General features: G+C 39.8%; 1 protein-coding gene across 1 annotated transcript; it reads left to right on the plus strand.

Moving 5' to 3' along the window:
• The first annotated feature begins 7,165 nt into the window (after window positions 1–7,165).
• LOC143851738 (putative carboxylesterase SOBER1-like) lies at window positions 7,166–21,524 on the plus strand. The gene is made up of 6 exons (XM_077361227.1): window positions 7,166–7,551; window positions 17,611–17,663; window positions 20,127–20,250; window positions 20,342–20,463; window positions 21,035–21,142; window positions 21,237–21,524. Exons 1-6 carry the CDS (start codon window positions 7,284–7,286, stop codon window positions 21,324–21,326), a joined length of 765 nt encoding a protein of 254 aa, XP_077217342.1. The 5' UTR covers window positions 7,166–7,283; the 3' UTR covers window positions 21,327–21,524.
• Window positions 21,525–23,775: the final 2,251 nt, after the last annotated feature.

Below are 23,775 nucleotides of genomic sequence, written 5' to 3' on the forward strand. Positions count from 1 at the left end.
TAAAGATGGGCTTGGGCTATCGCCTTCATCGCCCTCTCAAGAAATAAATTCTGCAAACACTATGAAATCACCATATGTCTCACCAGCGCACCAAACATTATGTATTCAAACCAAACAGATAAGGAGTAAACATTTGAGCATATCATTGAACCTTTACACTGTATGAATAACTAGGGTGAACCCCCAATGCCATAACTATAAAAATCAGCATATTATCCAAGACAAAAATAGTAAAATTGAACCAGTGAATGACTGAACTAGTGCATAACAAGGGCTGAATTGCTAACCAAATTGCGCCCAAAACAGGGACTGAAACAGGGCTAGACCTGTGTAAAAACAGGGCTGAACTTGTTACTACCAAGTGGGGCTACGCATGCCGAAACAAGGTGGGGCTGCCAGTATCAGTATGGTGAGATGACAGAAGAAGATACTTATTTGACTAATAGCAATGGAGGATACTTACCCGGGTGAAATATACGATCCAATTTTCACAACAATTAAGCAAAGACATGAACAAGAAGAACCCAAAACTGATGACAAGCAAGAAAATCTGTGGGCTGAATTTCACAGCTTACTAATACCAAATGAGTCATGAATGTGAAGAATATAGATCAAAGAATTTGACCCACATTCAAATCTCAATGCAGAAAAAGCTTCAAATATGAGAAATCTAACCAAGGAGTTTGATTCGGATCCAGCTTTCTATGTCAAAATGAGCAACAAAATATGAAAAAATCTAGACTATATGCCCTGATCCAGATCCAAATCAAAGAATCCAATAGTCTGCACATGAAAATATTAAAGAGAAAATACCTCGAGCAAAGCTATTGGGCTACTTGAACATTATCCGAATTACCAAGAGTATTATCATTTAGGAGTTATCTGAGCAATTTAAGGACATTGAACTTGATTCGCTGCAATAGTATGCTAGCAGCCACTATATGATTTCAATGTATGAAATCAAAACCCATTCCTAACACAGACCATTGCTCAATCCATTTGTAATCATAGATCATCAAGTTTAAAATCACAATAACTCCTAGGAACCATGTAAAAATCAAATCCACATTATACCATAAGAAACAAACTCCTTCCAGGCAGACGAATGGGACAGACCTTATAATGTGAGCCATGGAAGAAAATAAAATTGGAACAGAATTATTGAATGGACAAAGAATCAAAGTCACAAGATGAGAAATACCTTAAATGGTGAGGGCCGAACCTGAGTTGTTGGTGAAGATCCACAAGGAAAAATTAACCAAAGCAGAAATCTAAAATGCTGCCCCAAATGTCCAGCCAAGAAGGGTGAGGATTGGATTCGGGAGATGGTCAGAGTGATTACGGCAAGATCGAATGGATGCCATCGGAGATACAAGTAATGGCGATTTGCAGAGGAGGTGGCCGATTGGGGGTTAAATGGTAACTGGGAAAAGAAATGAAATGGGTTTGGGTATTGGGTTTTGCAGACAAGAGGAGATGGGTTTGGGAGTAGGTTCTCGGATTTCAGCCGAAATGGCCGAGGAGGTGGTGGGAAGATGGCTAATGTGGGTTTTGAGGGAAATAATATGTGGAGAAGTGGTTTTTTTTGAAGTGGGTTTGGGTGGCTGCAAATGGGTGGAAGATGGTGGTGGGAATATCGGTTGGGATGGGTTTGGGGGATGGGGATGGTGGTGCTGTGAGGACCTTGCCGGATTCCGGCAAGTCCACCGGAGAAGACGGGGTGACGGTTGAAAGAAGAGAAGAAGAAGAAGAAGAAGAAGAAGAAAAAGAAGAAAAGGGTGGTGGCTCTTCTCTTCTCCCTCTCTGTTTTTTCTCTTCCTCCTCCTCTCTGCAGATGGGTTTCCCTAAAATAGGTTGAAGATGGTGAGGTTCGGGACCGGAAATGTTTGTGGGGTTCGGATTCGATGGATGCTTGGCCGGATTCCGGCGAGGTGCCCGGAGAAGATGGACGGATTCGATTGGGGTTTGGGTTTAGAAAGATGAAGAGGTGATGGCCGATGGAAGGGAATGGGGTTTCACTGTTTGAAACAAAGGTGTGGGTTGCAGAGATGGCTGGTGAGGGAAGAGGGTGGATTTAATGGAGGTCGAGGTGGGTTTGGATTTTTAGGGTGATGAGGATGGTGGCTAGATTGGAGAAGATGAAGATGGAGATGATCAAAGGTGGGTTTGAGCGTGGGGATGATGGTTGGCCGGCGGCAAGGGGGAGTGGCCGGAGAAGGTGGCTGGCCAGGAGGATGCCGGAGAAGGTGGTTGGCCGGCCGGAGGAGGTGGGTTTCTCTCTCTCTCTCTCTGCAATTTTCTACGAAAATGAGCTTTTTCTCATTTGCTTCGATGGCTTTTTTTTTTTTATACAAAAGAAAAGATGTAATTAAACACACCCCTTTTCTACTTGGACAACCACCTCTAGTGTAATTTTTAGCAACTTTTTAACTGGCAGGGGGTGTCCAAGAAGAAAACGAGAAATGATATATTTGATACCCCCAAACCTTCCCGGACAGCCCCCTTGGCAAGTTTAGGACAAATATTATTCCGCAAGAGGCGGCCCAAGCAGAAAACAGGGGGAAAAAATTTGCAAAAAAAATATCTTCTTTGAAAAATGATCTCAACCGTTAAAATCACCTTTTCACTCAATGGCTGAGATCAAAAGAAACATAACCAACTAAGATTCCCTCTAACTAATCCTAGTCCTAATCACTCACTAACCTAGCTTAGGGCTTAATGGTGACTTGGAGAAGAAGAAAAGCATCTTCGCAAATTACGAAATTGCCCTGGTTCAGGATAATACACCCCTCAATTAAGTTGTACACTAATCTGCATACCCCTATATCTCCCCGAACAGCCTGCCATGGCTAATTCGAACTGGTTTTTGAGATTCCAGCACAACCCCTTTTCTGGCTAAATCGCCACTCTTCTGAACTTGCCCCATGACACTGCCTTAGCTCGTTTGCTAGGCAAACGGGCTCGGATCGCGATGGAATTTTACAGGGACCTCGGTGGGACCCTAAGCTAGCCTAGGGTGTAATTTGGGGTCCACACACACTGATTTGAAAAGGTTATGCACAAAACAAGGAGGTGCAGGGCACGGTCAAAATGGGGTGTCTACACGTGGCATTTGCCCTACGCGAGGAAACTAAAATCGTCTTCTAAACGTAAGTATGAGAAGGATTCTCCATATTGTTCCAATTTAGCAATGTCCTCACGTGTTTCCCGTGAGCGCAGATCAATCACAGGTTGAAGCTCTACCAGCTATTGATCGTTCGAGGACCAGTTCATCCGATATTCATTAAAATATCTAGGTCATCCAGAAGAAAACCAATCTGGGTATAACGCAATGGGTAAACTATCCCATAAAAGGATAAGTTGTAGCTCGTCGGAGGACTAGTTCGTCTGATATTTATCAAAATATACAGCTCGTCCAGAAGAAAGCCGACATGGATATAACGCAACGGTTAAAGCTACCCTTTAAAAGGATAGATTGTAGTTCGCCAAACCGCAAGCTCGTTTGATTTCTCGCAAGTTATCCAGTTCGTCCAGAAGAAAGTCGACCTAAGTATAACGCAATGGGTATAACTATCCCATAAAAGGATAAGTTATATCTCGTCTGAGGACCAGTTTGTCTCAAAGAAAGCTGATCTGGAAATAAAGCAACATGTAAGACTATCCCTTAAGATAACAAGTGGTAGCTCGTCCAAAGTCCAGCTCGCCCTACATTTAGCCGGCCTGGATATAACACAGCCATTAGCACTTGTCCCACTAGATAACAAGTGGTAGCTCGTCCAAAGTCCAGCTCGTCCTCTAATTAGCCAACTTGGATATAACACAGTCATCAACACTTATTCCACTAGAGAACAAGTGGTAGCTCGTCCTACATTTAGCCGACCTGGATATTACGCTGGCATCGACACTTGTTCCGCCACAGAACAAGCGGTAGCTCATCCTTTATTTAGCCTACCTGGATATAGCGAAGCTATCAATACTTGTTCCACCAGACAACAAGTGGTAGCTCGTCCAAAGCCTAGATCGTTCTACATTTAGGCGACCTAGATCTAACGCAGCCATCAACACTTGTCCCACCAGAACAAGCAATAGCCTGTCCAAAGTCTAGCTCGTCTTACATTTAGTTGACCTGGATATAACGAAGCTATCAATACTTGTTCCACCAGGGAACAAGTGGTAGCTTGTCCAAAGCCCAACTCGTCCGACGTTAAACTGAAATAAACCCATAGACCAGACCCGGAAGACCTATCTCTGCCGTCCTAGGGTGGGGGGGGGGGGTAACTAATGGGGGTAAAAATAACGACCCAGTGGTGAGCCACCACATGCCCACGGGCACCCAAGTAATTTCACCATATTAGTGGGGACCCTAGATAAAATAATATTCAATTAGAGGCTGCCATCTGTGAAGGGCAATTCCACCAGGGGGAAATTACCAACAAGGACACAATTCCCGAAATTTACTATTCTTACTGATTTTTCCTTATCTGTTGCTAGTCACTGACTTAAGCATTGGAGGGCCTTCCAGGAGAACTATCTCCAGGTTGATCTTCTGACTATTTACTCGTGCGCAGGCATCCGCCCTCTTTGAAGCCAGTTCATCCGTTCACCAAATTTTGGCCGCAATAGGGCCCACGAAGATTTCATAAATATTTTTTCATGGATGCGAAAGGTAGCCTTAATTGTTGATGGCAATATCCTGCAAGTTTTTTGATTGGTTTCTGTAGACTCTATAAGAATACATTATCTCTTTCTTAGATCTTTACAAATGACAAAGGAATATCCTTATACTGTAAAGATAGATTACTAATTGACATATAGAAAGGCCTTTGTTTTAGTAGATATTATATTTACTTAAAAAAATTCGACTAAAACAAATTTGGGGGGGGGGGGGGGAGGGGGTGTAACTAATGGGGGTAAAAATAACGACCCAGTGGTGAGCCACCACGTGCCCACGGGCACCCAAGTAATTTCACCATATTAGTGGGGACCCTAGATAAAATAATATTCAATTAGAGGCTGCCATCTGTTAAGGGCAATTCCACCAGGGGGAAATTACCAACAAGGACATAATTCCCGAAATTTACTATTCTTACTGATTTTTCCTTATCTGTTGCTAGTCACTGACTTAAGCATTGGAGGACCTTCCCAGAGACCATATTTCCGGGTTGATCTTCTGACTATTTACTCGTGCGCGCAGGCATCCGCCCTCTTTGAAGCCAGTTCATCCGTTCACCAAATTTTGGCCGCAATAGGGCCCGCGAAGATTTCATAAATATTTTTTGATGGCTGCGAAAGGCAGCCTTAATTGTTGATGGCCATATCCTGCAAGTTTTTTGATTGGTTTGTATAGGCTCTATAATAATACATTATCTCTTTCTTAGATCTTTACAAATGACAAAGGAATAACCTTATACTGTAAAGATAGATTAGTAACTGACATACAGAAAGGCCTTTGTTTTAGTAGATATTATATTGACATACAGAAAGGCCTTTGTTTTAGTAGATATTATATTTACTTTAAGAAAAAAAATTGTATGGATGCAATTTTGGTCGAATCGAGTTGAGCTCTTGCTAAAAATAAAGGGAAATGATAAATGTGGCTCTTTTCATTACTTGGGACACCCAGCTACGGTGTATTTATGACTGCAAAGGGGCTGATGTACTTCACATTTGAAGGAATGAAGTGACCTGATTGCCACTTACAATGCAGCTGGGTGTCCCAAGGGATGAAAAGGGGCGCATTTATCATTTCCCAAAATGAATTGGAATCAACCCGAATACAACCTACTTTATGATAAAAGCTCAATCTGAATTCCCAAGAATCTACTCAAGTTGGTCCTGGAAGAATTTTTCCATTACCAATAAAAAGAGGGAAATGATTTTAGCAATCCACTATTATGATAGGTGGCGAAAGCTTCTTGTCGTTTAGTGTGTAATTGGACTTGTCAGAGCATTTTGGGAACTGTAAATAACCTTTTTACAGCCTTTTAAACACTAAGGGGCCGTTTGGGTACACAGATTTTAGAATCTAGGTTTTTAGTTTGAAAACAGTGTAAAAGAGGGTTCATGATCAAGCAACTATATGCTGTCCTGACATCGTTTCTTGGATTTTAAGTGAGAAATTCAGCTTTTAAAAATCTCTCCTGCATCCTGAGATTTCTAAAACCTGGAAATATGGGAGGATCTGCTACTCTCTTGCTGTCCGAAAGAAGGGCGAGAAGTAAAAAACTACGGCTGGTCCACTTCTTCTATTATCTCTTAGCTACAATTTTGAAGAAATCCCGGATTCTAAAATCCGAGTATCCAAACAACCCCTAAAAGTTACAGCCCACTTCATAGGATGATCCAAACCGTTGCGTTTGTTGGGCAACCAAGTAAATTGGTTGTGCACCGAAAATCATTTTCAAAGGATGATCCTAAGCCGCTGGTAATAGCTCAGAGTCTTAGGATCATCCTATGAAAATGATTTCGGTGCACAACCAAATTTACGTTGTGGCCCAACAAATGGAACGGTTTGGATCATCCTAAGAAGTGGGATACTTTTTGAAAAATACTGGACCATAGGGCCACATACCATATAAAAACTCATTGTGGAATGATAGATACAAGGGCTCTCTTTATGCAAGGGCCAAAGAAGGGCCATTGAATAGATCCACATCAATTTTAAAGCCGGTTGAGAAACTGAATTCAGCTGCACTTAATGATGTGGATCTATTCAAGGGCCCTTATTAAGCCCTTGCATAAAGAGGGCCCTTGTATCTATCATTCCGCCAACTTGCTTAAGTAAATTATTCCGGATAAGTGATATATCCACCCCATTTTTTAACTTGGGACAGCCACATCTAGTGTATCTATGACGGTAGAGGGGCTGATTTACTTCATTCGGAAGGATTCAAGGGGACTGATTACCATGTAGCTGGAGCTGGCTGTCCCACGTAAAGAAAAGGGGCGAATTTATTTTTTTTATGGGTAAGCTCGGGTTTGGTTAGACCCCTACTGGTCTATTAGATCAACTCGTTTATATAATTGTACTAACCTGCCTTGTCTTTTCATTTTTCATTTCCTTAGACAACTGGTTAAATATAAAAGACAACACAATTTAGTGCCAATATCAGTAGCAGTACTTATCTGAGTGTTATTTCCACTCATTCCCATCATTTCCCAATAAATTTGGCCAATGACATTGGGGGAGACCGGGAGAGGAAGGAACAAAAGAATAGGAATCTTGCCTGCGAGAGTGTGCCTAGCATTTCTATTTTGTCCTGTTTTTTTCTTCCTTTGAGGGAATGAAACCGAGTTCTTCCTTGTTCCTAAAACCCATTGCCATCTTCATCATTACCTTCACAACAACCTCTCTCTTAATCTTTTTCTTCCCAAAAAACCCATCTCTTCAAAGACCAGAACCCATGGCTCGTAGTTTTGTTCTCTGGCTCCATGGATTGGGTGACTCGGGTCCAGCAAATGAACCCATCAAGACCTTTTTCACTTCTCCCGAGTTCAAAAACACCACTTGGTCTTTCCCTTCTGCCCCTTCTAAACCCGTCTCTTGTAATTGTAAGTCTAAATTTCATGAATTCTTTCCTTAAATTTTGTGGGTTTTGGTTCTTTTTCTATTTTATTCTTGTTATTTACTGGATTCTGAAGATTACAATTAATTTCTGCATCTGTGTTACTTGCCTAGATGGGTCCCACATAGGGTATATTTTTTGGATTTTTCTCTGTAGTTGTTTGGTATGGTTAGGGGTATTAGAGATAAGGGTTATCTAGATTGGATTGGGTATGAGTTTTTGAGGAAGTGGTTAAGTGGGTTTTTCTATAAATAACATGCAACTAGTATTTTTCAAAGGAATGAAGAAATTTATTGTGGAAATTCGAAGTGGGTCTAGAGGCTGATCTTCCCTCTAAGAAGATTGATTCTATTGCGAACTGATGTAGGTTCGTAACAATCTGGGTAATTTTTCCCATGTGCTTGCCTCAGAGAGCGATTGTATGAAGTTTTTGATATAATTGGAGTAGTTTTAATCTGTTTATGGGATCAGGAAGTTTTTTATTCTTCGTGTGCTTTGCTGCTCTTGCATCCTTTCCTTCCACAAATTTGTTAAGGATTGGGACCTGAAGATTAGAATGAAATTCTATATCTGGCTATTTCTTTTTTTTCCCCTTTTATAGTCTATGCTTTAGATCAGGGTTTTATGAGGTTTTCCAGATTGGCATTTGGATGGTGTTCTATTGATAGTTATGAGAGTGGGAAGCGAGTGCAAGAAGCAATGTGGAAAACGAGGGTTTTAGAAAAGAGAAGATGCAACTAATGTAAAGAGAAAATATGTGATCAGCGTTATTGAAGCCTCATTGGAAGTGAACAAGAAGTATATAGAAAGAGTAGGAAAATAGGAGGTTCGGGAGAAAGGTTTAATATAGGTAAGGATTAGAGACTTAACGACTGATTAGATTTACAAGTTTTAAGAATTTATAGTTTCACATATTTTATTCATGTATAGTTAATGTTAAAACGTGTTTTAAAATTTTAAAAGCACTTTTTTTTAAAAAATACACTCATTCGGCATTATCAAAAAGAGAAAATGTTCTTTTAAGAAGAATAATCACCTAAATAGGAAGTATATTCTCAATTAAGAGGAAACACATATGAAGTGTGTGGGAAGCACGCTTCCCCTAAATTTGGAAAGCGAGAAAAACTTAGCCTCCGAAATGGAGCTTTCTGGAAAGCGAGCTTCCCATCAAACTAGGAAGTTTCCGGTAAATATGGTTCTATTTATTAGATGGATGGGAAGCTACATTGATGTGTGTACTTGTGGAGGTTCTATCCCATTATGTGGATTTTTTTCTGTGTCGAATTGGGATTTAGTCGAATTGGGATTTAGTTTTAGCGTTTGAAATATCGATGTTCTTAAATCTTATTGTGGTAAAAGTTTTGGGATGATACGAATGGTACTCTAAAAGGGCGGCCCAGTGCACGAGCCTCCCACCATTGCGGGGTCTGGGGAGGGCTAGATGTACGCAGCCTTACCCCTGCTTTGCAGAGAGACTGTTTCCGTGACTCAAACCCGTGACCACCAGGTCACAATGGAGCAACCTTACCGTTGAGCCAAGCCTCGCCCTCTATTCGTAGAGTACTATGCTATGGAAAAACAGAAATTTAAGAAGCTCAAAGAAAACTAAAACAACTAGAACTTGAGAAGAAGCTCTCTCACCTTAAAGGACAGCTTATGCAAGTCTTGATGATGCAAGATCTGTTGCCTTAATCAAAAGGACAACTTAGGCAAGTCTTCTCAAGCAACAATTACTACCTTAATTGTTGTTCTCGTTTTCTTGTTTTATAAGCTTGATTGTTGCCCGTGATTCCCATGATCACATTGGCTACCATCACTTTCCTTTTCAGTACCTGGATTATAATCTTGTATATCACTTTCCTTTCTAGCACCTTGTTTATAATCTTCTATACTCCCACGCAAACTGGACTGGGGTCGAGACCACAGACCAAGTTTGGTACGTAGCTTAATGAAGAAATCTCGAGATAGAGGCTTTGTAAATATATTGGCTAGTTGATTCTGGAATGGAATGAACTTTGTGACCAAAGACCCGAGGGCTACCTTCTCCTGTACAAAGTGGTAGTCAATCTCAATCCGCTTGGTGCGGGCATGAAAGAATGGATTAATGGTCATATGAAGAGCACTCAGGTTGTTACAGAAGAGTGTAAACAGCTGCGAGTGAGGGAGGCCGATATCTCGAAGGATGAAGGAAAGCCATGTTAGCTTGGCCGTGGTAGAGGCCATAGCATGATACTCGGCCTCCGCACTAGATCGAGCGACATTAGACTGCTTTTTGGCACTCCAAGATATACAATTCGACCCGAGAAAAGTAAACAAACCGGTTGTGGATCTCCTAGTAGTGTGGCAGCCACCCCAGTCAGCATCAAAGAAGGCATATAAATGTAGGGAACTGTGAGCAAGAATGCGCAACCCGAAATGAAGAGTGCCCTGAACATATCGTAAGATTCTTTTGACTAGTTTAAAGTGACCAACTGTCGGGTTGTGCATGTGTCGGCATGCACTATTAATTGCAAATGATAAGTCTGGTCTAGTCATGGTGAGGTATTGGAGTGCCCAACAATACTGCGGGATTGAGTGATGTTTGGATGGGGCTCATGAGTACCTTTTGTAGTTGGAGGCTTGGCTGCCATAAGTGTAGAGATACTCTTACATGATTTCATCATAGCACGATCCAGGAGATCAGTTGCATACTTAGGTTGGGATGAAAAGAGACCATCGGGTGTGTGATGGACTTCAATACTAAGAAAATAATGAAGTGGCCCCAAATCTTTCATTGAGAAAGAGCTTCCCAAAGTGATGATAAGATCATCAAGTAAAGACAGAGTATTTCCAGTCAAGATTATATCATCAACATATAGAAGGAGAATGATAGTGTCTTCACCGTGTTGAGACACAAAATGAGAGGAATTTGCTACACTACAACAAAACCCATACCCAAGGAGAAAATCGCTAAATCGGTCGAACCATGCCCGTGGAGCTTGTTTGAGGCCATAGAGAGCCCGTTTAAGTTTGCATACATAGTGAGGCCGAACAGGATCAATAAAACCTGGAGGTTGATCCATGTAAACGGGCTCATGAAGATACCCATGTAAGAAGGGATTTTTAATGTCGACTTGGCGAATGGGCCAGCCTTTGACTGTAGCAAATGTAAGAACCACACGAATACTCCCAGGTTTAATAACGGGGCTATAGGTTTCAATAAAATCCACGTCTTCTTGTTGATTGTAGCCTTTGGCAACAAGCCGAGCTTTGAGACGCTCAAGCCCACCATCAGCCCGTAACTTGGTCTTGAATACCCATTGACAACCAACTATGTTCATTTGCGGGGTGGATGGCACAAGCTCCCATGTTTGATTATCTGCAAGTGCAACCATCTCCTCCATCATTGTAGTTCGCCATTCTGGGTGTTGAAGAGCAGACTTTGTAGTTTTGGGTTCAACAAGTATGGAGGGAGTCAGGAGGGCATATTGGGATTGGGTTGATTATTCCAAGTTTACTACTTGTTTGCATGGGATGGATGTTGTCATTTTGAAAGGGTACGGGGTCAAGAGAAGTTGTCAAGGAGGTACGTGCTATATCTCCTGACTCAATAAAGTTGAGAGAGGATGGAGGCGAAGTAGGTTCAATAGGAATGTCAGGAATGAGGGTTGTAGATTCAGGGGGGACAAGTGGTACTGGTGTATGCTCTCTCTGGGTTGAATCAGGTTCACTCTCAACGAGCCCAGCTAGATCATTTGTCTACAAAGTAGAGGATGATTCATTTGTCAAAGTAGGTGGTGATTCATTTGTCTCCAAAGTAGGGGGTGTCACCAAGGGCATAGCTTGATCACTCTGATCTTCCTCATCACAAGGTGGTACCCAGTCATTGAAGATGGACAACTCTCCTTCCACTTGTTCTGCATTAGACAAGTTAGCAGACATAGTATATGGAAACATATTTTCATTAAACACCACATGTCTCAAAACATAGACTCGACCAGTGGAGGAATGAAGACATCGATACCCCTTATGTTTGTCACTATAGCCAAGGAAAGCACAAGGCAACGATCTTGGCTCAAATTTGTTGGTGGTGTTATTCTGAAGATATGGGAAGCATCTGGAATCAAATACTCTCAGGATTGAGTAATCAGGTTGTCTATGAAATAAGATGTTGTAGGGACACTTCATGTTCAATGTAGGCGATGGCAACTGGTTTATTAAGAAAACTGCAGTAGAAAATGCCTCAACCCAAAACCGTTTAGGAATTGTGGCTTGATACATCACAGCCAATCCGAGTTCAACAATATTTCGATCCTTTCTTTCGGCTATACTATTTTTTTGGGGTGTGTCAGGGCAAGAAGATTGATGAACTATCTCACATTCAACCAAGTGGTTGAGGAATTCCTTAGAAGAGAACTCTCCCCCACCGTCTGATTGAAAATTTTTAATTTTCTTGACTAGTTGTTTTTCATCCATCTTCTGAAAGATTACAAAGCATCTGAAAAATTCAGATTTTTCGTTTCAAAGGATAGAACCAACTATAATGGGCATAGTCATCAACAAACAAAGCATAATATCGAAAATTTTGAATTGAACTAACCGGAGCTTGTCCCCAAAGATCACAATACACCTTTTGTAAGGGTTTAATAGAGCGATTATTAGAGGCAAAGAAAGGAAGTTTAACATTCGTACTGATTTGACAACTAGTGCATAAATCCAATGATTTTCTAGTAACAGAAATAAACCATTATTCTTAAGAAAATTTAGTACTCTCCTGTGGATGACCCAATCTCCTGTGCCATACATCTTCGGCTTCCGTACGAAAACACTTTGAAAAATGTGCCTCTCCTTTTGTGCCATCCAGTGCGTACAATCCACCTCGTCTACTCCCCGATGCCAATATTTGTTTTGTCCTTTGATCCTTTATCTTGAAACCAGATCCATCAAATTCAAAGTAGCAAGGATAGTCAGTGTTAAGTTGAAATACAATATTTGGAAGAATTAAAACATCTCGCAAGGGAATTGTAGTATTATCACTGACTATTTTTCCTTGACCAATATGAGAGATATGCATTTGATTGCCATTACCTACCATGACGGAATCTGAATCTTTATATAGGGTCAAGTTGGTGAGATTATCTGGATTCTCAGTCATATGGGAAGTTGCTCCGGTATTAGGGAACCATTCATTGTCTTGCGCAAGGTTACCTGGAACAGGGTTTGTTCCGGTACGGGAACGGGTACGAGGTACGATGGTAGCCTAGTACACGGTACGATGAGGGTAGGCTAAGTCGGTTGGCTATTTTAGCTCGCGGGTCGATTTGGAGTGCAAATCTGGGTCGCTCGTGTACTCTCTCTCTCTATATAATTTCGTATATTTTTTACAAGAATATCATTCTATAATCTATAGTCCATACTACATACATTTAATAAACAGAACCAAAAACCTCATGTATGCCATTCATATATATATTCAAAATGAAAATTTCAGTTCCAATCCAATCCATAATATATAAAATTTGAAGATCTCCAAATATCACTAAATTAAGTACCGACATATATTGCATTCTCAAGCTTAAATGAAAGCAAACAGAAAATAACTACCCTGTGTTGAACTAAGAACATAAAAATATGAACAAACTAATAAACTATTGTGCAACTCTCTATTCCTAGTCCACCGAAGTGTTCCCTCTCTCTATGTATCGCTCCCTTTCGCGCGGGTCGCCATTTTTGGTGATCCGGGTCGTAAACAACCCACGTTTCGGGTCGGCCACCCCGGATCGTGGGTCGGAGGGCGATCCCCATAACTTTGGTCTTACGAGTCCGAAATCTGCATTTTAGCTAATGCTTTCCGATTTTTTTTCCTGATTGGTAGCCATTATCCCATTGTTTCCAACAATCTAGAGCTTAATGGCCATTCTTCCTGCAAATCTGGCATTTCAGAAATCCGCCTCGATTTTGAAATTGATTATCTTGCTGAGTATTGAACCTTTGAAATTGGTCACCTTGATAAAGTCGGGCATGATTCTGATTTTTACGGTGAGGTGGATTTCTAATTTGGGGAAATCCCTTTCCTTTGGATGTGAAGGACTGATATCCTCTCCTCTTATTATTATTGTTTCCTCCGTAGGAAGAGCAATGTCCATAGAAGGCCATTGAAGGGTTCAATGCTTCTCTATTCCCTATTACGTAGTTCATGGCTTTGTAATAAGGGCACTACATCGGAGTAAGATGGCACGGGAGGTTTAAGCATTGTCGTAGTGAATGATTCGTATTTTGGCCCAAGTCCGTACAACATAGTAAATACTTTATTTGTATCGGGAACAGGCTTTCCTATTGCATTTAATTCATCACATATTTATTTGAATCTACGCAAGTAACTAGATAAGGATAACGTACTCTTAGGAAGTTTCAACTCCTGCAAGAGCTCAAACTCTCTCTCCTGTGAGTCTTGAGCGAAGGCGTTTTCAAGAGCTTGCCACACATCTCTAGTGGCAGTCAAGCCTATTGCCAACCCAAGAACTTCCTCTGAAAGTGTTCCGGTGATCCACACCTCGAGTAACCGATCTGTCCGAATCCATGACATCAAGTCTGGATTGGGAATTTTTTCTTTCCCGTCTGATGATTCCACTTCAGACCTCGGCATTGGTGTGCTATCATCGATGAAGCCAAGCATATCTTGAATCTCAATCAATGCCTTGATTTGAGTCTTCCATAGCAAATAGTTTGATGATTTCAGTTTCAGTGAGACAAAGTTCATGGCATTTAATGAAGATGGGTAAGGATAAGTTGAAGCTGCCATTGGTTAACAAAAGAAAAAGGCCGGATTGGATACGGTGGAGAAGGCGGCAAAGGGACAGATAGATGGAAATGAGATTGGATAGAAAGAAGAAGCGAGAATGGTGATGGTGGAGGAGACGGTAAAGAAGAAACGTCAATGGTGGCAGCTATGGCTCTGATACCATATGGAAAAACAGAAATTTAAAAAGCTCAGAGAAGACTAAAACAACTAGAACTTGAGAAGAAGCTCTCTCACCTTTTTCTTGATAGTGGAGAACGTATGTGTCTTGCTATATTTATAGATTTTACAAATGATTCTAGGATATTTAGATATCCTATTTAGTATACAATATACAATCAAGGATCCTCTCTTAGGTAAGACTTTTTCCATGATTTATGTGATACAGGCCTATGGCTCTGATACCATATGGAAAAACAGAAATTTAAAAAGCTCAGAGAAGACTAAAACAACTAGAACTTGAGAAGAAGCTCTCTCACCTTTTCTTGATAGTGGAGAACGTATGTGTATTGCTATATTTATAGATTTTACAAATGATTCTAGGATATTTAGATATCCTATTTATCCTATTTAGTATACAATATACAATCAAGGATCCTCTCTTAGGTAAAACTTTTTCCATGATTTATGTGATACAGGGTATGTTGCCTTTATAAACAAGGACAGCTTGTGCAAGTCTTGATGAATCAAGATCTGTTGCCTTAATCAAAAGGACAACTTGGGCAAGTCTTCTCAAGCAACAATTACTACCTTAATTGCTGTTCTCTTTTTCTTCTTTTATAAGCTTGATTGTTGCTGTGATTCCCATCATCACATAGGCTACCATCACTTTCCTTTTCAGTAGCTTGATTATAATCTTGTATATCACTTTCCTTTTCAGTACCTTGATTACAATCTTGTATATCACTTTCCTTTTTAGCACCCGGATTATAATCTTCTATATATACTAATAGTACTCTACTACTTCAAATATTTTACCCGGGAAGCACTTTGGTTGATAAGTTTCTTGAACCAGTAAAATGAAGCACATCTCATTAATTTAAGTCCGTAGGTGTGGTTAATTGAGATAGGTTTTCTGAAACCATCTATGCATATCATTAAGGTTGAGATCAATCTACATTGTAGGAAATGGTGTCTGAAGAACTTTAAATGCTTGCTCTCCACTTTGATAAATATGACACTATTCCTCGACAATTGCCACCTTTGGTCATAGCATAGGAGAAATCTGAGACCCTATGCTGCATCAGTACGGATACGACTGTCGGAATTCACCACGGATATTGAATGTTGTATTCGGTAAACTTCAAAAAGAAAGATTCATGGATTCGCTCCCAAATTTTAATTTTTTTCACATACCAATACAGTTATAACAAGTAATATATTAATTTTTTTAATAAGTTAACTGAATATAATGTTTTATTTTCATATGAAAAACGTACTATTAGGATGGATAAAACTCAAAACATGCGGTAATTGTAAAGCTGTGGTAGTAGCATTCAACAAAAATTAGATAAAAGAGATCTAGAAGTGTCTCAAAGAATCCTATAGTATTGGAATCCGAGACGTGTTAGAAACGGGTATAAAAGAGATCTAGAAGTGTCTCAAAGAATCCTATAGTATTGGAATCCGAGACGTGTTAGAAACGGGTATAAAAGAGATCTAGAAGTGTCTCAAAGAATCCTATAGTATTGGAATCCGAGACGTGTTAAAAACGGGTACTTCGTCCATTCAGAAGAATCCATGTAACATAGCCAAGACCTCTTTTGGTAAGTTGTTTAGAGAGTTTTCTAGGTGTAGATTATTTCTTCAAACATGCCAAATGATGCAAAACAATGCCACATACAATTTTCTTCCAAGTGATCACTAGAATTTGAGAAAAATCCAACATTCTTGGAAAAAATCCAATTTACCCCTGACCATCAGCGGCCGGTAGCACATGTTATGTGCGGGCGACAGAGAAAAGATGATTAATTGTGTAAATAACACTAGGGGTAAAATGAATTTTTCTGTTCTTCCCCATATTCCGAGTTTCGAGACATGCTAAAAAGAATTCTTGGTGATTTTTTAGCTGCGCAGCCCTTCCATGGATAGGGTGTGTACGAAAAATCAGCCCTATAGGATCATCCTAACCCTGCCATTTGTGGAGGGGAAAATGGGCAGAAACATGGACACACAGTGTCTGTCCATTTCCCCCTCCAACTTTGATTGGGTTAGGATGATCCATTGATCCTATAGGGCTGATTTTTGGTACACACCCAACCCATGGAAGGGCCTTCCAAATGAATGCTTTGAATCCCCACGTAATGAACCAATAGGGATGTCTTATATAACCATGCACATATAGCTTATCTGTGCAGCTGCACATACTTTATTCTCTCTCTCTCTCTCTCTCTCTCTCTCTCTCTCTCTCTCTCTCTTATAGCTTATATGAGCTATAGCTCATATAGCTTTTATATATATATATATGGGCTTACTGTTCCTGTGCTCGAGTGCAGATAAGCTTATATGCGCTCGAGTGCAGGGTGGGCCCACATTGTTGGGGTGACCCAAAGCATTCATTTGGAAGGCCCTATCATAGATAGGGTGTCCACAAAAATCAGCTCCATTGGATCATCCTAACCCTTCCATTTGTGGAGGGGGAAAATGGACAGATTTGTGGACAAATAGTGTCTGTCCATTTTCTCCTCCACTATTGGATGGGTTAGGATGATCCTACGGATCTGATTTTTGGTACACACCCTATCTATGAAAGGGCCATCCGAATGCATGCTTTGGATCACCCCATAAATGTGGTCCCACATGATTTATCAGCACTCGAGCGTAGATAAGCTATCTGCGCTCGAGCTCATAAACCTTTTTCCCTATATATAAGTTATATTTGAATGGTGAAAATGTATTAAAACCAAACAAAAAACGGAGCCCTAGATTGCGATGATCTAGGGAGGAAAATAGAATAGATCAATAGAAAACAAGACAGAAAAAACAGAAGGAAAATACCTGACAGTTTGGAAATTTTAATACATGTTTCTCTGATTTTATCAATGAATGAAAGTGGCAGTTTGGGAATTTTAATAAATAAATTCTCAACTTCAAATTTCTTTTGGCAGATTTGGTTAATTTCTGCTGACATAGACTAATCGTATACATGAAAATCTTATGAATTAATATTCATTAAGATTTAGTTTTGATTCGTGCTACAATGTATTCTCTAATTATGTTTTATTTCTTCGATTGCCATCTGGTGTAATGATTTGTTTTTTCTTGTAGATGGTGCTGTAATGCCTTCATGGTTTGACATTTATGAGATACCTGTGACTGCAGTAAGTTACACTCTATTTTTTGAATTTTTCATAGATTTGCATGATGGTCATGCACGCTCGTGCGCGCACACTCACACACTCTCTTTCTATATATATTTATATTATATCTTTCCTTTTATTACTGTTTGTGAGGTCTATTAAAGGACTGAGGATATAATATTGGCACATAAATTGTTAATGTGTCCTCACTAATGAATCATAAAGTGTGAGTAATGATATTTTCCAAGGCTTTTGATAATAGTTAACTTTATATTCGGCATAAAGATTTACATGATTTATTTTAGGTATGTTGTAGTTATCAAACGGCACTTCTATTTTTTGAGAGTTATATGTATGAGGTGGCTGAAACTTTAGCGTTATTAATTTCTCATATTCAAGATCATGCCGATTGAATTATGCACCTAACTAACTTAGGTCATCCACGAGTTCCTATCATTTTGTTGTTTCAATCTTGATTGATCACCCAATTTGTAAGGACGATTAAGGGAGAACTGAAAAAAGAGAAGGACGAAAGAAAGAAAAGAATTTCATGGAGGCCGGAAGTCCCGCAACCTAGTTCCTCTATAAATTATATAAATTGCACTTATGTTTAATTACAAAGCTTGCAATTAAATAGGTTACACTTATGTTTATTAACAAAGCTTGCCTATAGGGCCTTCTATGATGGTCCCCATCCTACTAACAAAAATAACATGACCATCTATGATGGGCCTCATCCTACTAATGTAAATAGTATGAGACATTACACCAAAAAAACAATGTAAATCAAAACTAAACAATCTTAACTGTTAATGCTTCCCGTCGAGTGCTTTCATGATTATATTTGAGTATATATATCATCTTTGCCGAGCTTGGAACAAATATTACCAAACTACTACGATCGAGCACTTTCATGAATATATCTACTAACGGATCCTTGAACTTCACACAAGTAGATATGAGACATTGTCATGAACAAAATGACAATCTACTTGAATGTATAGTCTTCTCATGGAATATTGTATTACTTGCAGTGTAAGTAGCTTTTGATTATCTCAAAACATCTTCATTGGCTTGCCAACCTCAAAATCCATTTCTATATAAAAGTTTTCAACTGTGTTGCATGGATTTTTAGATTTGTGTGTCGGGATCCAACACGGATTCAAGATGTTGGATTCAGCAAACCCCAAAAAGTAGGATTCATGGATTCAGTAATTTTTATTAAAAACATTCATTTTTTCTGCATCTTTCTCGATCTATTATACTATCGGAGTGAAACAAGGGATCTAAGGAAGAACAGAGGCTAAACTGTATGAGTAACAAGTAAATCCTTTGTATGTAAGAAGACTCGAGAGATTGTGGGGATAAACTCCAATCACAAGGCATGAGACGATCCAAAACACACTAGATCATGATCAAATCTGTAAGCCCACTTAGGTATTGAGCATTTAAATGTAAGATAGAATAAAAATTTTAAATTTAATGTGTGTATTCATGAAAATTTTGAGGGTGGAGGGTCGAGCCGTTAGGGTTCTTATTAATAGAATTGAAGAAGAAGGGGGAGGAGGTTGATGTTCGAGGGTGGTGGGTCGTGATGCTAGGGTTTTTATTAAGAGAGGATGGATTGTGCTTTTGTTTTTTAAAGTTAAGAAAATAGGTTTAAATGAAAAATATACATGATTCACCTTTTAAATAGATAACGATGTATAGGATTCGTCTGAAAAAATAGGATTCGTGCAGGACACGGCTATGACAAGAATCCGGATGTGTTATACATGATTCACATTTTAAATAGATAACGATGTGTAGGATTCGTCTGGAAAAATAGCATTCGTGCGGGGCACGGCTATGACAAGAATCCAGATGTGTTCCACGCGAATCCTTGTCCGATTTGCTTGTCAAAACGTATCGGCACGGATTCGGCATAGGGGGCAAAAATTCCATGCAACACAGGTCTTCAACCACATTAATTAAGACATTGTGTAAATGAGTAATTCATCACATGATACTCTGACTCTGAACTGTATCATGCAACCTCATTTTATTTCTTGCTTTATCAAGTAATTAGGTTTCCTCCAACAAAAGTACAATGAACTTTTGTCTGAAGGTGATCCTGCCCAATCAGCATCAGAAAAAAATTTCACTCTCAATTGGTCATTTTGCTTGAAATATCTTCTCTACCTGTTGCACCTTCTAGGTGTCTCCGAATGATTTGAATTAAATGATTTACGGTATATGTATGCATAAATTGTCTCACTACGTTTATCGAAAAGCAATACCGAATGATAACTTTCATTTTTAAGTAACTGAGCCTTCCATCAAGGCGACGATATCTGCCCGGGTGAACAAGATCTTCCTTATCCTTCAGTAGTTGGACTTTAGGACCCATTGGAGAACTGCTAATATTTGATCATATTGTTGCTATACTGACCATTCAATTTTGTATATGTAAGTTTGGTACAACGGTTGTATGAATTGTGTCAGGAATCTCCCAAAGATGAAAAAGGAGTCCTTGAAGCTGTTCAAAATGTGCATGCAATGATAGACAACGAGGTAGCTGCCGGCACAAGTCCTGAAAATATATTCGTTTGTGGATTTAGCCAAGGGGGTACACATGTTCTCTTGTTTCTTCTGTTTTGCATCCATAGCTTAGATTGACGCACAATGATAATGTGCAAACTGTTAATGGGTTCTCGCAGGTGCCTTGACATTAGCAAGTGTGTTGCTGTATCCGAGAACTTTAGGTGGAGGCGCTGTCTTTAGTGGATGGGTTCCTCTTAATTCATCAATTGCACAACGCATTTCACCAGATGCAAAAAAGGTATTGTTACTCAAAACACTTGTCCCTGTTTCTTTCCCTTTAGTAGTCAGATAACAGAAGTTTGCACCAAGGTAGTGAGAATTTTACCCCTTAGGTCTGATTCTGATCAGTATTAGTACCGGCTTCTATAATCTGAACTCCCACTATATCCACCCCTTCTTTTGCCAATTTGTCGGCACTTTCATTTGCTGATCTCCTTATATGATGAATCTGAGGATCAACAATCCATGGCTAATTCCCATGGACCTGTCACCTTGTTAGACGCCCAAGCAAGGACATTGGTTGAATCTCTTTCCATTATTATGGGACCCAGACGAGGATTCACATACCACTTGAGACCCCATCATACTAATGCCTTAGCTACTGCTTTGTTTGACTCACAAATTCCCACCCAACCTGAGGAAGACATTACCGTTCTGACACGGTAATGTCTTACTCGTCCCGAACCTAAGAGGTCCAAACTCATTTTCTAAAGACTTCCATTCCTATGTCATTCTACTAGGCACACTTGCAGTTCTAGAACTTTTGATTTCTAATCTTGAAGTTGTCTGATATCTGAATGCATTTGTAGACACATATCTTGTGGTCACACGGTATAGCTGATAGAACAGTATTGTTTGGGGCTGGGCAAGCAGGTCCCCCATTTCTAGAACAATCTGGAATAAGTTGTCAGTTTAAGGTATGGTCTATGACCTATAGTCTCCTACTATGTCTTACAACCCTCTGGTGCCTCAATCCTACTTAATACTCTCTTCTTTTTTTTGGAATTCCAGGCTTACCCTGATCTCGGCCATTCAATAAGCACTGAGGAACTACAATCCCTTGAGTCGTGGATCAAGACGCGTCTGCGGAGTTCTTCGTAAAATTTTCCTTTGTCACTTTCTCAGGAAAGTCCATTAGATTATCATGGTGTCCAATTAACTTTTTGTTTACTCTGATCTGGCCTTGGGTATGCCCTCACCATCATATGTTAATATCTTGTATTGCAGGCTGGGACTTCTGGTCCGAATGCTATCTAAATATTAATGAAACTTATTATATTTCAAAAAAAAAAAAAATGATCATGGTGTCCTTATAGGTAAGCCTCAATTACCATCTCCCATTTCTAATGATTTGGAGGTAAAAATCCCTCTGAATTTGTGTTGACTATCTTGTTATAAGACAAAACTTTATTTCTGATGACTATCTTGTTACGAATTTGTGAATAAGAGGTGAAAATCCCTTTTGATGAATATGGGGACAGAAATTCTATCAATGATAACGGTTAGGTGAACATGTCAAAAGTAGCATATTTAATTTTAGAATAGACAATTGAACCACCTATGTTGCCCTTCTGTTGGTCTTATTGAATTATGGGGAAGATTGACAAAGGCCAGCTCCCTTTCAGTGTTTGGAAACCTAACAACATGGTCATATGCATTTAGATTAGCTTTGAATGTTATGGGGGCAAAGGTCCATTACTGAAACAAGGGGCCCAAAATGTGTTTCAGGAATGAATGTGTTTGTGAGCAGTAGAACTTGGCAGAGCTCTTGCAAAACCCAATTAATTGTCCTTTTGACAAACTAGTAGGGGTGGGAGTCCTTATCACTCACTAATTTTCACTATTCTCTTCAATGTGGGTGCTACTCTCTCTTAAAAGCTACCTGTTAAGGAGAGGGTGTCCAAGTCCTTATAAGCCCTTCCACATCCATTCACTTTTCTAATGTGGGATCTTTCCTTTTTGTCTGGAACCCTCAACAATCTCCCCCCCTCCATGGGGAAGCAATGTGGGAAATACGAGATCTTCTTTGAGAGATTTTCTCCGTCCTCGAGGGTTCACGGGGTTACCACCCATGTCCTAATGTGGTCATATGTGAGTTACCTCTCTCTCTCTCTCCCTCCCTCCGTGTGTGCACACATGTTGGAAACCTACCAACGCAGTCATACGCATTTAGATTAGCTTTGGATTTTATGGGGGCAAAGGTCCATTACTTAAAAATGGGGCCCAAATGTGTCTTTGCAGGAATTAATACCTTTGTGAGAAACAGTATAGAACTGGTAGAGCTCTTGCAAAACCCAGTTAATTCTCCTTTTGACAAACTACTGTAGCTAGGGGCTGGAGTCCTTATCACTCACTAATTTTCACTCTTCTCTTGCAAGTTGAGTGCTACTCTCTCTTCAAAAGCTTGCTGTCAAGGAGGAGAATGTCAGTCCTTATAAGCCCTTCCACATCAATTCACTTTTCCTTCTCGTGTGGAACCCCCAACAATCCCTTCCCCACACCATCACATGGAAGCAATGTGGAGCTATGATACCACTTGTTGGGACTTAGGCACCCTCCCCGTAACATCTAGCTTTTATGGGTGAGTAACCCATCTCTCTCTCCCCTCCCCCCCCCCCCAAAAAAAAAAAAAAACACATATCACACTGTCAATACTGATATTCGTGACCAAGTTTGTATAATGGGACAAACTCACTTTGTTTTACATTCCCATTGGCTATTGAGAGCTTTTTGGGCACTGCAATAGTCTTTGCGGTTAAAACATGTAAAACAGGGTGAGTTCTTCCCAACTTGAGTTCTTCTCATTATTAAAGGGAAATGATAAATGCGCCCCTTTTCATCACATGGGACACCCAACTGCAGTGTACGTGGCAATCAAATCCGTTGAATCCTTCCGACGTGAAGTACATCAGCCCCTCTGCAGTCATACACTGCTGCTGGGTGTCCCTAGTGATGAAAAGGGGCGCATTTATCATTTCCCTTATTAAAACATGGTTGTGGATATGAGTAGCCTAAATATACAAGTGCGCCCAATTGGAACAGGGTCATCAAGATGCATTTATCATTGTATTATAAATTAGGGGTGTCAATGGACTCAGATGTCTGGGTGGATCCAAAATATTTGAATGTTTAATGGATATAATTTGAGCGCAACAGCTGGATTTAAACCATGTCCATTAGATCCATATCCTAAGATCTGAAATTATTTCCTAGACGTAGACACACAATCTGATAGAGTGCCCAAAATCTGAATAGAAGACACCAAAATACGAAATACCCTTTATTTTTTTGTTCATTTTTTTGTGTAGTCATGAGGGTATTTTTGTAACATGAAAAAAACTTACTAAAAACCATGAATAATATTTTAGTAGAAAGGTCAAGATCTAAATGGAAGTTAGGGTACTTAAATTACCCAAAACTGTAAATAATACATAGAAAAGCACATGGATTTTCCAACAGCTTCCCTGCTACCTCTCAATTTTTTTCAAAGATATGTGTTACCGAAATATTCAGTAGTCCAAACATTGGTGGAGTCTCTAGGCTAAATCCC

The sequence above is a fragment of the Tasmannia lanceolata genome, unplaced genomic scaffold (genome assembly GCF_043159265.1).
Source record: "Tasmannia lanceolata isolate RefF3 unplaced genomic scaffold, GAP_Taslan_0.1 ptg000018l, whole genome shotgun sequence".
Lineage (NCBI taxonomy): Eukaryota > Viridiplantae > Streptophyta > Magnoliopsida > Canellales > Winteraceae > Tasmannia > Tasmannia lanceolata.

What these genes read in the sequence shown, in the direction of transcription:
- LOC143851738 (XM_077361227.1), top strand. Translation starts at nt 7,284, where the DNA reads ATGAAACCGAGTTCTTCCTTGTTCCTAAAACCCATTGCCATCTTCATC. An exon ending in ATGAGATACCTGTGACTGCA is followed by an intron (nt 17,664 to 20,126) that starts GTAAGTTACACT and finishes GAATTGTGTCAG; the next exon opens with GAATCTCCCAAAGATGAAAA. An exon ending in TTGTGGATTTAGCCAAGGGG is followed by an intron (nt 20,251 to 20,341) that starts GTACACATGTTC and finishes GGGTTCTCGCAG; the next exon opens with GTGCCTTGACATTAGCAAGT.